The 14,532-nt window shown below is 38.9% G+C and overlaps 1 protein-coding gene across 2 annotated transcripts in view; it reads left to right on the forward strand.

Moving 5' to 3' along the window:
• Nucleotides 1-14,532, forward strand: part of CDH13 (cadherin 13) — a 447,401-nt gene that overhangs the window by 242,585 nt on the left and 190,284 nt on the right. For both annotated transcript variants that reach the window (XM_027725145.2, XM_027725146.2), the window contains exon 6: nt 11,514-11,658. In XM_027725145.2, coding sequence (XP_027580946.1) covers nt 11,514-11,658 — 145 coding nt within the window. The remainder of the gene's footprint in view (nt 1-11,513; nt 11,659-14,532) is intronic.

Genomic DNA, 14,532 nt, shown 5'->3' on the forward strand with positions numbered 1-14,532 from the left:
TTTGACCTTTTAGTGAGAGATGAAGGTCTGATCACTTAAAATATGTTTCTAACAGGCGTATTTTCTGTGTTTCAAACTTCCCCTTTCTTTGAATTGTTCAGTATGAAGCTCATTTATCTTCTGATAAAAAGTAATTCTTTTTAAGTGGTGTCTGTAGTAAAATTAGGGCAGGTGAGTAAACTCAGTCCCCCTCACTGTCTGTCAGCTGCTCCATTTAATGGTGTTTGTAGGAGAACACAGAGTGCCATCTATTGAACATTTGTGTGAGCCAGCAGCCCTGGTGAGACACAACCATAGGTATAAAATATTTAAATACAGAAAAAACTATCAGCCTACAAGAGATTTTAGTGTGGTTTCCTTTGTTTCCTTCTTTGACATAAAATGAAACAATAATTCTTCTTTGCCTCCTTTAGGTTTGGGAAAATATTTGGAGATCTTTCTGCTTTCCTAAGTAGACTCAATAATTTTAAGTGTTTGTTTTTGTTTTTTTTTCAGCTGATTTTACTTTCCTTATAGAATCATAGGATCATTAAGATCACCGTGCCCACTAAACCACAGAACAAAGTGTCATGTCCACTCATTTTTTGAACACTCTCAGGGATGGTTATTCCAGCACTTCCCTGGGGAGCCTGTTTCAATGCCCCACCACCTTTTCTGTGAGGAAATTTTTCCTGATGTCCAACCCTGACCCTCTCCTGGTACAAATTGAGGCCCTTTCCCCTTGTCTTATTGCCAGTGCCTGGGAGAAACAGCCCCTGCCTCACTGCACCCTCCTGTCAGGCAGCTGCAGAGAGCAATGAGGTCCCCCCTGAGCCTCCTTTTCCCCAGGCTGAACAACCCTGAGGGGATTTATCCCAGATGATAAACTGCATTATATCGGTTCATGCAATATATTTATTTAATTTGTGTCTTCAGTGAATTCACTGAATAATTTCTATATTAGTGATCATACTACAGTGATCTCTTTGTCCCTTCATATTCCTTCAGATCCTGCACTGCCTGAAAACATGACCTTTAGGGTTTAGCTCCATGGTTTTAGGTGCCTTTTGTGATTCCAACTCCAGAGGATTTACTTGGTGTCACAACAACAAACCTCTGGTGCTACAAGACACCTCAGTTACAAACAGACCTGTTTTAGTTTTTGAGAGGCTCCATATGGTTGATGGATTGCTACTGATTTCAGCTCAAAAATCAAAGTCTTGGGATCGATGGGGCCGAGTTTCTCTGTGCGTTTTGCATTGAGCTGGCGAGTCACTTAATGGTGATGGATTTATAAATAGGTTACTCCAAATAAAAGAAATTATCTTATGTTTGAACCAGCAATATATCGATGAAAAGTGACCTTACCAAGTCGAAGGAGAAAACCATGTTTTGGTGATGTAGCAGGACGGAGTGAAGAAGAACTTTTATGCACTTTGCAACTAATTGTTGTTTTATTGAATGGTAAAGTCCAGTCATTGTGTGTCCCATGTCTGTCAACTTGAAAACAAGAAGGTGACAGGAACAATGGAATGGAGACCTAGTCACAGACCATACCAGAATTTGGGGAATAAATAGTAGGTGTTATTTTGTTTTCCGCTTTTTAGAGAGTAACTTTGCATTAAGACACTCTTTGTACTCACTGGGGCTACTGGCAATTATATTGGTAACAGTGGTGACTCTTCAAGCTGTAATTAAATATATTTGATGTAAATCATACTATACTGTTAAAATACCTCCCTATTGCTTTAGAAAAGTTCAGATTTTAATACACACAGGCTCATTATTTTTAGAAAAGATCTGTGCTGTGATGTTAAGGCCCTTAATGGCCATAGTAAGCCTCAGGAGAGTGTGATGGAGTAAAACACCACGGCGTTTTCCATTCCTTTGTGAGTGCAATGCCAGTTTGGAACTAAATACAAGGAGGTAGAAGAGTCTGTGCAAAAAGTCACCGTGATGTTCTGAGCATAAGCCTCAGAGGGTCTCTTCAAGGACTTCTTGTTCCAGGTCCTTTCAGGTTGAAAAGAATTGTTACACCCTGGTAGATTTTAACAGGTCAAAATGATGCAAGATTTCTCTTCCTTTGCATGTTTGTTTCTGCAGTATGATTAATTTTCCAGTCTTACTACAGTAAACCTACTTGTTTAAAATTAGTTGCCTTTATTTAATTGCTCTTACTTTGTAACAGGGCATACCTTTATTTCTATTGTGCCATTAATTCACTTCTCTATTCTGTTAGTGATTATCTCTGTGGGTTACAAAGATACTTTTCCTGGTTTTTTGAATTACAGCTTTGCAATAGGAAAAAGTAAATGTTAATGTAACAGCTCTGGAAGTTATTCCTTTTATGATCATTTGGTTGGTGGATACATGAAAAAGGGTCTTGCTGATTATTGTAATTCAAAAGGGTTTTTTTATTTGCAATTTTTGGTGCGAAGAGCACCTAATGAATATTGTGACTGACTATTCAGGCTTTGTTTTTTGCTGCAATAACTATGACTTTCCAATTCTCCCTTTGCTGCCAAATAGGTAATATAGGCTTTTTTTTTTTTTTCCAGTTAATGCAGCTTGATGCAAGCAGTGAAAAAAATAGATGTTTCCAAAGTGTTTGCAAAATATCTTTTGGTTGTATTTTTGGACTCAAAATCATTTCTGTTAGCATTGGTGAATAATAAAAGGGCTTGAAAAGGTTAAAAAAACCACAACAAAACAAAACAAAAATGACAGTTACGTTGTGAGTCTTGGAATTCAGAAAAATTGCTCTGATAAGGTTGTCATAATTTGGAGTTTAGGAGAAGCATGAGGAAGAGAAAAGAGCAGTCTACTTTATCTCCAGAAACAAAATAGTTGTGGGAATGCACTATGGATAAAGTCCTGAAAGATAGTGAGAAATCAGTAAGTCAGATCTGTGTGGATTTGATCTGAGATCTGATTTTATGAAGATGCAGCACAGGAGTTGCTGCTGGTTTATGTTGTAAAACATCAGGTGAGATCTCAGAATGAAGGGAAAGTGCTGGTGAGTTTATGGTTTACTGAGGATGTGCCCTTCTAACATGTTCAATGCAGTAAATTATAATTGACTGAGGTATTTGTAAATAAATCAATCCAGTGAGGCGTCCTAGAACTGCTAATTATACCTTAAGATTAATAGTTTTAACAGGTAATGTTGCCATGAGAGCTGAAGACCAGTGAAGCATTTCAGAAAGTTCCTGGGTGAAATGTAACCAATGGAAATAAAAGAACATGGAATAAATTCTGTCCTTTGCTGTGTCACTACATAGCAGAGGCTTGTTGATCCTCAGAAGAGACTATTACTGTGTTAATTTACCTAATTTGAGACTCATTGACTAAATCTTTCTTTATTCACAATTAGCCTAGAGAGATGGTCCAACATGTTAAGAGTGAGAAAGGTTCATTTTAGAGAGAGAAAAGGGGTAATTAGAAGCAACGTATTTTTTTGGATCAGGCTACCTTTGGCATATCTTTCCACTATATTCATGTCTGCAAACTATTTTTCTACTATAATAGTATGGAAAGCATTCAGATATTTCCTTTTATATATATATATATGAAATATATACTACTAAACTGTTGCACTGAAATGGAGAAACTGCTAAATGTGTGTGATCTGGGGGGTGCTAATCCTTTTAGCTGTTCCTAGTAGGAAGATCAGCTGTCTGAATTATAGAAATATCTGCCACAGACATCTTTTTGGGAAAAAAAAAACAACTGGGCATAATGTGAAATTCAGTAAAACTGATTGTAGACAAAATCAGCAAAACCTCATTTAATTCAGAATAACGGGGCAAGATAGACAGGGCTTGGTTACCTTCAGTGCTTGCCCATCATGGCATGGAATGTGGGGTGGAATGAGAGCAAAGTGCTAACTCTGAATACTTCTATGATTCCACCTTCATAATAGGACAGTTTACAATGTCTCGTATGATGACGTTGAGGAGGGTCGATGATCTGACGTGTGTAACCAAACACAGCACGTAGCGAATCCTGAAGGTGATGGTCCACAAACCTTTTATCCTCAGCATTGAAATGTGTCACTTTTGGCTTAGCAAACAGTCAGCAAAGTGCAAAATGTTTAGTGGAGAGGAATATGTTGAGGCAGGAGAGGTGTGTCCAAGGCAGGTAGTTCAGGTCTGTGGTCAGACAGGCAGGTTCTGGTTGGTGATGAAGATGCACTGATTATATGAGAAGCTGCCAGATCTTGAGAAAGGAGTTGGGACAAGACTTAGCAACAAAATAAATGAGAAAGGGACTGTGTAGGTACAGAAACAGGACACCTTAGAGTTTATCATCATGACATGCTATGTCTAGAAAAGGGGAATGACAGACACTTTGTGCCATAACCCAGCACTTCACAGCAAAGGCTCTTGGTCATGGGAGTCTTGCAGCTCTGAAATTTGGGTGGGTTTCATTACACAAACCCTTAGGATTTTCAGTATTTTTTTTTAGTGTGGTCATCAAGATCCTATAAAGCAGAGACAAATAAATCTCGTTGAGTTCTCTTTATCTGACTTCCAGAGTCTAACCTTTAAAAAGGTGAAGCTTAGAAAGGCTACAGAATTGTATCTTACGAGGGTGTGACTATATATAATATGGTGATATAATTTCAAATATGGAAGGGCAATTTATTTACAGAATAAGCAAATCTTTCCAGGAACTCCAGTAGGAAAACCTTGCTTCCAAATTTTTCTCTTCATTGACACTTCCATCCCAAGCACTCCTCTTCTTGGATGAGGCGCTCTGGCTGCAGCTCCACCACTTGAGCACTGACAGGGTGAAGAGGGTGAGCTGTCATCCCAGGAATGCTGACACAGCCAGGGACTTGGGCAGCAAGGCAGCAGGATGCTGTGAAGTCCAGCCTGCAAAGTCTTCTGTACAAGTGCTCTTGTAATTGCCTGTTTTGTTGCTTAAAAATAGGGAGACCTGGTTGGTTACATCTGTACTAGCCTGGTACAAGCTTGAGTGATCCTTGACTTCTAAGACCTTTCTCTACTCATTTGAAGGAACAGATATTTTAAGCAATAATAACAAAGAAAAATATATGTATGTGTGATATATACCTGACATTTACACTGACCTTTATTTCTTATGCCTAAATAAGTCAGCTTTCTTGTCACTGATGCATTTTAGATCTTGCATTTTTGTTCTTGGTCTGATTAGCTACAGGCTCTCTCTGACCCCGTTACTTCTGGAATCCTTCTGTGAGATGAAACTTGTTAAACTCTTGCCACTTCCTCCCCGTTTGGAGTTATTTTTGAGCAGTGAGAAGGGTGAGCAGTGTTGAACACTGCCAGGAGCTATTTAAAAGTGCAAAGCCATTTTTCAATTTTTCTTCTGTGAGTGTCTTTGTTGTTTTGGTGGTGCAGCACAGAGTCTAAAAATTGTGGCACAGCTTATGTCTTAATCCTTTATTTCAGTCCTACTTTGTCTCTTTTTGATTTCTTTAATATTTTTGTAGTGATTAGACTTGATTGCTTTGGTGAGTCCTGATATCTTCTCTCTCTCCCCCACTCCCGCTCTCTTTTTGAGGGGATCAACATGTGTTCTCTTGTGATATGGGAAGATTTTAATTAGTATTTGTATGATCATCCTTAATACTTTTGGTCTGTGTGAAGTACACATGGCTTCTTGAAGTGCTGTATTGCTCCACAGATTTGAGGGATGTTCTTCTCGTTTGTTCACTAAGGTTATTTTTGGAGTGGGCATTCTCATTTCAGCTCACAGATAACATTTAACAGGATATATCCTTCAGAAGTTATTTTAATTCAATCTTTTTGTGGCTATTTGAGAGGCTCTTTGTGGCTTTCTGTTGTGAGGATGCATAACATTATTTTCAGTTGTGGTTTTGTGTCCCTACAGCTGTAGAATAGTGTGTAATGGAGGGAAAAAATGATACACTGAGAGGACAACCAGGTTTTCAAAGCTCTTTCAAAGGTGTTTTGATTTTAATAGAATGTATTATCCAGTCTCATAAGGCACTTTGAAAAATCATACTGTGCCCATGTTGGTAGCTTAATAACCTTTGTAAATCTAATTTTACATCACTTGCTCAGCAAGAGATAGAAATCAGTCTTGTATCCAGAGATCAAAAGCCCAAGCTTGACTGAAATTTTGTCTGGTCTCCAGCTTTGGTGAAGTTATTTCATCTCTGTTTCTTCTCCCACCCTTTGCCTGTCCTATTTATGTGGTTGCTGCTCTTTGGGAACACTCTGCTGTGTCGCATCAGCTGGTTCCACCAGTTCTGTCATCATCAGCCAGGATGGTTCTGAGCAGTTTGAGCACCTCACACCTCCTTTATGCCGCCCCCTAAAATGGGGTTTGGTGCATTTTGGAGGGTGCAGGAGGGTTTCACACACACCCAGAGCCAGAGGGGAAGCTCTGCCAGGATGGCAGGACCTTGGGGCAGCCTCTGCCCACCCACCCTGCCCTGTCCTGCTGCCACAGCGGGGTTTGGGTTTCCTGCACAGCTGTACAACACCAATGCCTCCCTTTCTCTGCTCCAAATTCCTTTGTTCCCTGTGACTTTTCCATAACTAACCAGTTAAGCCCAGTTGCTAGATAAGAAAACAATAAAATTAGAGTAATAAGTTGTGTATTTTTAAAGGAAATACAATCTAATTTTTGAGATGGATGCATTAGCAAGGTAAAGGCTCTGGAAGATACTCATAGGAGTACTTAGAGTAGCTAATTAACACCTTCCCACCTCGGCTCTGACTCTGAAGGTGAGGTTAAATTCTCCCATTGCAGGTAATGGTGCCATTTTTGCTATCACCTCTGCATCACACTGTGGTAATCGATACCCTGCCATCAAGCAGTCTGAGATGGAATCATGCTTACCTATGAGACACAGTGGATTTTTGGTTTGTATCGTCTCCCTCCATCTATTCTTGAGCCACATGAAAATTAGCTGATGTTTTATTCATATTCATAAATCAGGAAAATTTAATTGTAATTAGTTTCTGTTTTTCTGAATTATTGTCTTCTCCGAGGTTTGTTAGGTAATTGCATAACATTTTTACTACAACCTTTCATTATAAAGAGATTTTCTTTACTGTTTTTTATGAACAGGTGGCTGTATTTCTGTTTTCCTTACCACGAATTGCCTACATGAATGATCCTTAAATCTACCACCTTTCCTTACTGTCAATCCACACTTAAAAATTGATGGTACATAAACCTAACAAGCATCCTCAGTCATAATTCTAATCAAATTAGGAATAAATAAAGCCAGCACTGGTCTGTACCTATGGACAACAGTGCTCCTGTGAAGCTGGGGCTGGAAGAATTCTGGGAGAAACATTCTTATCAGCAACAAATTGGAAATTAAAATAAGAAGGCAGGTAATGACTAAATAGCCTGCCTTAGACTTTGAAGATAATTAAGCATTAAAAGATATTCCAGATTTACTTATGAAAAACTTCAAATTTATGAGGTAATTTTATGTGGGCCATTGGCTGGCTGGCTGCAAAGTAAAAATAGACATTTATATGCAGAGAAGGAAGGTGGCTATCCAGAATCATTTCACCCAAAGCAATAAATGAATGAAAACAACTGTTCTGTGAAGAGAAACTTTTGAAATTACCTTAAGTAATGGTAAGAATGAGGCTGGTTATCTTCTCCTGTAAATGTTATTGGTGACTGCAGAGTGGAAAGGACTCAAGACTGTGAAATAAAGCAGAGTGTTTAAAACAGGTTTGTGTAATTTTAAATAAGCTTTCTAAACTTCTGGTAATGTCACTATATTTAGGCTGATGGAAGATTCTGCTTTGCATGTGGTGAGAGAAATTGGATGGGGAGTCAAGAAAACCATTTTGAGAAGGGAGAGCATTAAGTAAGAGTTAATCAGACAGGCTAAAGTCTGTTCCTGCCTGCAGTTTTGGGGTTTATTCTGCTTTTCCCTGTTTCATTGGTGTGCTTTATTTTATCAGTGTTTCTCAGATATGTTAGGGGCAATAGCCAAAGTCTGCTTTGTATCCTGTCATGGAGACTTGTGTTGTGAGGTGTAACCATTCTCCTAAAGCCTTGATTATCCTTTGTAGTTTGCATGTACACTTGTGTCAAAAATGAAATTGGGATTTAGGCTCAGGAGTTCCTGAAAATCGGTTTGGGTTCTGATGAACAAAACATCATTATCATAGGATGGTTTGGGTTGGAAGGGACCTTAAAGATCATTTAGTTTCAACCCCCTATGAACAAAACTCCATAACCTTCAAGTTGGAACAGTGACAACATAGCAGGTTTTCACTAAATAAAAAGGCTACAGAGCTCTGCAAGTTGTTTTTTATTAATTTGTCCAAATCTCTCTTTATACTTAGCACTTGTCCTTGGAGCTCTGTTGTTATAGTCAGGTAGGAACTTACACACTCTTTGAACATGCCATCACAATCTGTTGTTATCAAAAGAATTAATTGAGTCTCTTCCATGCCTCAGTCAAGTTTTGCATTAAAACCAGATAGGCTTTCCTGCCTTCTGTGTTGAAAGACTGAAATCTCCCTCTTCTGATAGTGAGACCCCATCTAATTTTCCACTCACTACCTGCTCCAAGTGCCAATATTGTCTTTTACTTGAATGCTTTTCTCAGTTGCATGTGTTGGGTGTTTGTAAGTAACAATATATTTCTGTTATTTTGTGAGCAGTGGGACTTTATGGAATTTTTTTTTGGTGGTTTTTTTTTATATGTTTGTTTGTCTTGTGGGGAAGCAAGATAAAAGACAGCTTCTTTCACTAACTAGTCATATAAAGACAAATGGTCATAAGTTCAGTGCTGCAGGCTTTTATTTTGGAGACACTGCAGGAGAATGGGTTTAAAAAGAGCTGCTGAGTTAACCCATAATGCTTAGGGCAGGCCTGAAAGTTATTGTACAAAGATTAATAAAATAAAGTCCTCTGTCAGCTTAATAAAATGAAGCAGAGATCATGTAACTGTTCCTATGGACCTGTCAGGCCAAATTTTTTGGACAGTTGGTCTCAGATGCAGTGGACTTGGCAATGATAAAGTAAATCCATTTCAGTCATTAATCAGAATCTCCTATTCTTTTCCTTAATCTCTTCTACTCTAGGAAAAAAGTCTAAAACCTACTGTTAGATCAGCCTTTGTTTTAAATGACTTACAATTTTGATAAAGCAACTGAAATAGATTTTTTTTTTTTAATTTAGCAAAGCCTTTGTTCTTTCCAGTGAACAGAATAGTCACTTGATATCGAGAGATAGATTAAGAGCAAATTATCTTGAATTTGAAAATTAATTTGCTGGAATTTCACAGAGAAATATTGCTATTCTTTCACTTCCCAAAGCAATTAGCAAAGTTCTGGTGAGTCAACATTTACCAAGAGAAAAGTGTCCAGCTCCAGAGTCCTCAGCATGGGAAAGACATGGACTTGGTCCAGAGGAGGCCACAAAAATGATCAAAGGGCTGGAGCACCTCACAGGCTGAGGCAGTTGGGTTATTCAGCCTGGAGGAGAGAAGGCAAAGGCACCAGGAAGACCTCAGAGCCCCTTCCAGCACCTAAAGGGGGGTTCCAAGAAAGCTGGGGACAAGCATTTTAGCAGGGCCTGTTGGGTAGGATGAGGGGGAATGGTTTTAAACTCAAAGAGGAGAGATTTAGACTGGATATAAGGAAAAGAAAATTACAATAAGGGTTCTAGGCCAGGTTGGAAGGGATTTGGAGCAACTTGTCCTAGTGGGAGGTGTCCTTGTCCTTGGTGGGAGGGTTGGACTGGATGATCTTTAAATGTCCCTTCCAACCCAAACTGTTTTATGATTCATTTTGTCAACAGTTTCCAACTGTAGCTAAAACTTTATCTGACTTTAATGTAGTTCAGAAATAAGACTATTTTTCTTCCTAGTCCCCATCACATCATATGCCATCAAAGATTCCTACAATGACTTTGGAGTACAGGGTTAAACAAGCCTGGAAGATGAAGGGGTGTGTGCCCTCATGAAGCTTCAGCTGAGCCAATGCCATGGGAATTATTTATCTTCAAATCAGAGTATTTGTTAGCTTTTAAACTGTCCATATATATATATATATGGAAATATATAAATATATATATAGGAAAATATATAAATATATATATATAGGGGAAATAAGGCTTGTGAAAGGCTTGCAAGAACAACTACCAGAGAAGTGAGAATAAGCAGGGAGTAGATGTTAAAATGGACTGTGACACTATTTACAAACAGTTTATTTGAGTAGGTAGTTGACTCGTAACAAATACTCCTACTCACACCCAACACATTAAATTAAAAATGTGGAAAGTACCTATAAGCAGCATAAAATACAGAGAGAGGTGATAATAAGCCATCCATTTTAATAAGGAATTAAAATTCTGACCTAATTCTTTCCCACTAGGATTTATCACTAAGTTATAAATAACTTACAGGTATAAGACATGGCAATGAAGAATAAATTAACAGTATAAACAAAATGCTCAGAGATTTCCAGCCCCTGCTGTTACTACTTTCTCAGGAAAGACTGGAAGGGAGTGATATTAACATTGGAGCTCAGGTTCATTTTCTGGCTGGCTTAACTCCATTAAAGAGTTGAGTCTGGGGATGGGGAGGGCAGGTGAGAATGATAGTGGTGCCTCTGACATGTTTATTGCTGTATTTTATTGATTTCTTGGTGAGGGCAGAGAACTGCAGGTACAGCACACAGCTGTAATCTTTTCTGTTGAAAAATCAAAATTGATCTTTTCTATTATTTAACAAGTTTTGGCTTGGTTTGCCCTAACAACAGACAAAGCTTTGGTGACCCATTGTGGTTTTCCCTTGCACCTGGTTTGGAGGGTGGAGATATACAGCAGGATCTTTCTCTCCAGCTTTTGGAAGCAGAGGAAGTCCAAACCAGTCCTCAGCTGCAGATGTCAGCTTTCTGTTCGACAGGTGCTCTCACACATTGGGATGTGGGTGTTTGCAGTTTGCATGTCTTCTGCTTACAGGAGACTGCATGTGTTTTATCCTTCCATACCTTCCTAGAAATGCTGGAGAACTGTCAAAATTGCCTGACTTAATACTCCATGCCACCATCGCTGAGAAAATACATTTAATGTCTAATGAATTTTTGCAGGTTTGTGGTTTTGTTTTGTTTCCTGTTTGCTCGTTTGTTGTTAAAAAGCCTTTTAAAATGAGCATTAGGAGATATGTCAGTTATACCAGAGAGTTCTACACGTGTGCACTGGAAATGGGATTGAAAAAAAGCAAAGAAACAAATTCTAAGCAAATTTTCACACTATTAGTATCAAATTTGCAGAGGGTCTTTGTTTTCTTATACTCTGGTCTTTTCATTCTTTAGATAATATGACATTTGTAAGCTACCATCTTAATTCAAATGTACATCTGTCTTTGTTTCTTAGATTAGAAATCTGCTCCGAGCCCGCTCCAGAAGATTGGGCTGCAAGTGTCGCCCTGGGCAAGATCTGGTTCCAACAGCACTGAGCTGAGCTGGTTTCTTCTTACTCTCTGCTCCCTGTGATGATGAATTAATGAATTCACTCCTCTCTTTTCGTTCCTGCAGCTTGAAGTTGAGGTCACAGATCTGGGTGGGAAAACCATCGACGGCCCAGTGCGCTTGGATATTTTTGTCATTGACCAGAACGACAACAGGCCAATGTTCAAAGAAGGGCCTTATGTGGGGCATGTCATGGAGGGATCTCCCACAGGTGAGTCCATGGCAATCGTATCTCTATAAATAGTTCACAAACTGACTTTTGAGAAATGTATCATTATCATATTGTGCAACTTTTCTTGCTGATTTTGTGGCTCAGTGAATCCCCGTCCCCTACACAAAGAGGTGGGACCAGCAAACCTTTAGAACAGCAAGCCCAAAAAACAAAGTCTCTGCTGTAAAAGTAAAAAAAAAAAAGGTTGGAAATAAAAGCTTTGATTTAGGTTAATTTTTTTTTTATACATCTTTTGAATCAGCTAAGAAAACCCCTAGGATATGATTAAGATTCAGACCAAATAGCATGTAAAATTTCTGTTCAGATTGGGAATTTCACCTTTTTTTCTGTAAGCTTAGCTGCTGGGAGGGTGATTTTTATTTGTTTATATAGCAGGAGTATAGTAAATACTAGAAATAAATTGAAAGCTTATTATGAATAAACTAATATTGTAGGGCAGATTGAAATACTGAACAATGTTGATAAACAGATGCTGTAAATGCAGATACAACAGTTGCAACAAAATAAAAAACACACTTTGAGAATTAAAGTTAGCAATGAATTGTTCTGATTAAATTTACCGTTGATTTTATCTGATGATGAAATTCTATAAGAATAAGATATTGTTCCAAATTTCAATTTGAGCACAACCATCCTATTTAAACTCTTCCCACAGGCTGAATTAGTTTGGTTCGACTGTTGTTCTCAACTGTTGTGTGATTATGTTGAATTATTAACCAGCTTTTCACTTCCACTTGAGAGGAATCTCCAGTGCATTCTTAAGCAGTAATTGTATGATCAGATTATCTGCTGGAGTTAACCTGGCTCTTGGTGATAGAAATCTAAGCCAGAAGAAGGTCTTACTAATGTCAGTGGAATGACAGTGATTTCCCCGAGATCAGAGTTGTGGGTCATATATTTGAATGTCTGTCTATACACCATTGAACACAGGGCCTTATCCTCCTTATACACTTGAAGGTATGAGCATGAGCTTAAGGTTTTGGCTGATGGACTTATATTTTCAAATGAAAGCTGGAAACAAGTGTATTATATTTTCATGAATATTTAATATTCATTGAAGCTTAATGTGGTGACATCTGCTTTGCTTACTCTGAACAAGGATAGACAGTGCCTTTCACTCCCATGTATTACATATCCATAGGACTAGAAGTTATTTGTCCTTATGTTATTATTTATGCAGTTTCTAGAAATGATGTAACCTTTTGATGAGTTTTGCTTTCCCCGTGTTTGAAAAGCTGCAGGTATTAAATGCATTATGAGCTGCTCCTTCACCAGGTTAAAATTTTAAGGTGAATGTTTATTTACCTCACTTGTGACAAGCGTGCAATGAACACAGGAGAGGCTCAGGGAGCTGGGGCTGTTCAACCTGGAGAGGAGGAGGCTCAGGAGAGACCTCCTCACTCTCTACAACTCCCTGACAGGAGGGGGGAGCCAGGTGAGGTCGGGCTCTTCTCCCAGGCAACCAGCAGTAGGGCAAGAGGGCTGGGTCTTCAGCTGTGCCAGGGGAGGTTTAGGTTGGATTTTAGGAAGAAATTTTTTACAGAGAGAGTAATCAGACATTGGAATGGACTGCCCAGGGAAGTGGTGGATTCACCATCCGTGGAGGTGTTTAAGATGAGACGGGATGTGGCATCAGTGCTGTGGGCTGGTAAACAAGGCAGTGTTGGATCAAGGGTTGGACTTGATGATCTTGGAGGTCTTTCCAACCAGGTTGATTCTATGATGTTATATTGATGATATTTTCATTCAAACAGGGAATGTGTTTCGTATTTGAGAGTACAGCTGCAAGTGGAACACTAACTCTTTTCTATTGTAGGACTCCAGTACACATTCTTAATTTATTTCAGGTATTGATTGCTTCTTTGGAATTCAGAGGAAACTTCCCTAGACTGTCCCACTTCCAGTTCCCTCCAGGTTTCATGATTAGCTCAAACACATTGCTCACAAATGCCACAGATTCCTTTGCACAGCCAGTCAATAGTTGTAGCACAGCGTGAGTAACTAATCAGATCGAGGGACCAACTTTATTACATTTTCACCCAAACAGCAACATCTTCTTGTCATGCCCACTTAGATACACATTCCTAGACCACTGAGCAGGGTGATGTGATTTAGGAGATTCACAGCCTCCATATTCACATTTCAGGAAAAGGAAGGGGTGCCAAAGAGCTCAAACTGTTCAGCGGTTCAGCTTTAATCCTGCTGGTGGTCCCTGAGCTCTGGCTGGGAGCTGGGAGCTCCTGAGGGTCTTTCAGTGGCCCCATCTCCCTCCATCAAAGCAGAGGTTTACAGCTCTTATGTACCACATGCACCCAAACAATATTTAGTCTAATGTTTAGATTTGACTGCTAATTCCAGGCTATGGGACAACATTGAACTGTCCCCTGCTATAAGTTCTTTATTTTCTCAAATTCTATACCAAAATTCTCTTCTCTCCCATGGATATTTTTTTTTTTTTTTTTTTTTTTTTTAAACTGCCAGGTCCCTGTTTTTGCTCATTCATAAACTATCCTTGATTTCCCACGTTGAAGTTTATGGTTCTGATTCACCAGACATGTTTCTCACTCCAAATTCCAGTGAATTCTTCTGTAATCGCTTCCATCCATTTTCTCTCATTGCCCTTTCTTAGTGATCCGTGTATCATTTAGCATCTTGATTGTCTTTCCTGTTAGTCAAAGTTGTAAACTTTTTCTCAACTTTCTTTCCCTTATCTTATCCCCCTTCCCTCCAGGTGTTCATCCCACTAAACTTCATAACCTCATTTTCCTGGTGTCAGGAACACCAGTGCTTGCAAAATTACTTTGTTCACAAATGAACCTGTAGAATCAGAATTGGCTGGAATCAGTCACAGTT

The sequence above is a fragment of the Pipra filicauda genome, unplaced genomic scaffold (genome assembly GCF_003945595.2).
Source record: "Pipra filicauda isolate LSUMZ 115617 unplaced genomic scaffold, ASM394559v2 scaffold159_size1710840_pilon, whole genome shotgun sequence".
Lineage (NCBI taxonomy): Eukaryota > Metazoa > Chordata > Aves > Passeriformes > Pipridae > Pipra > Pipra filicauda.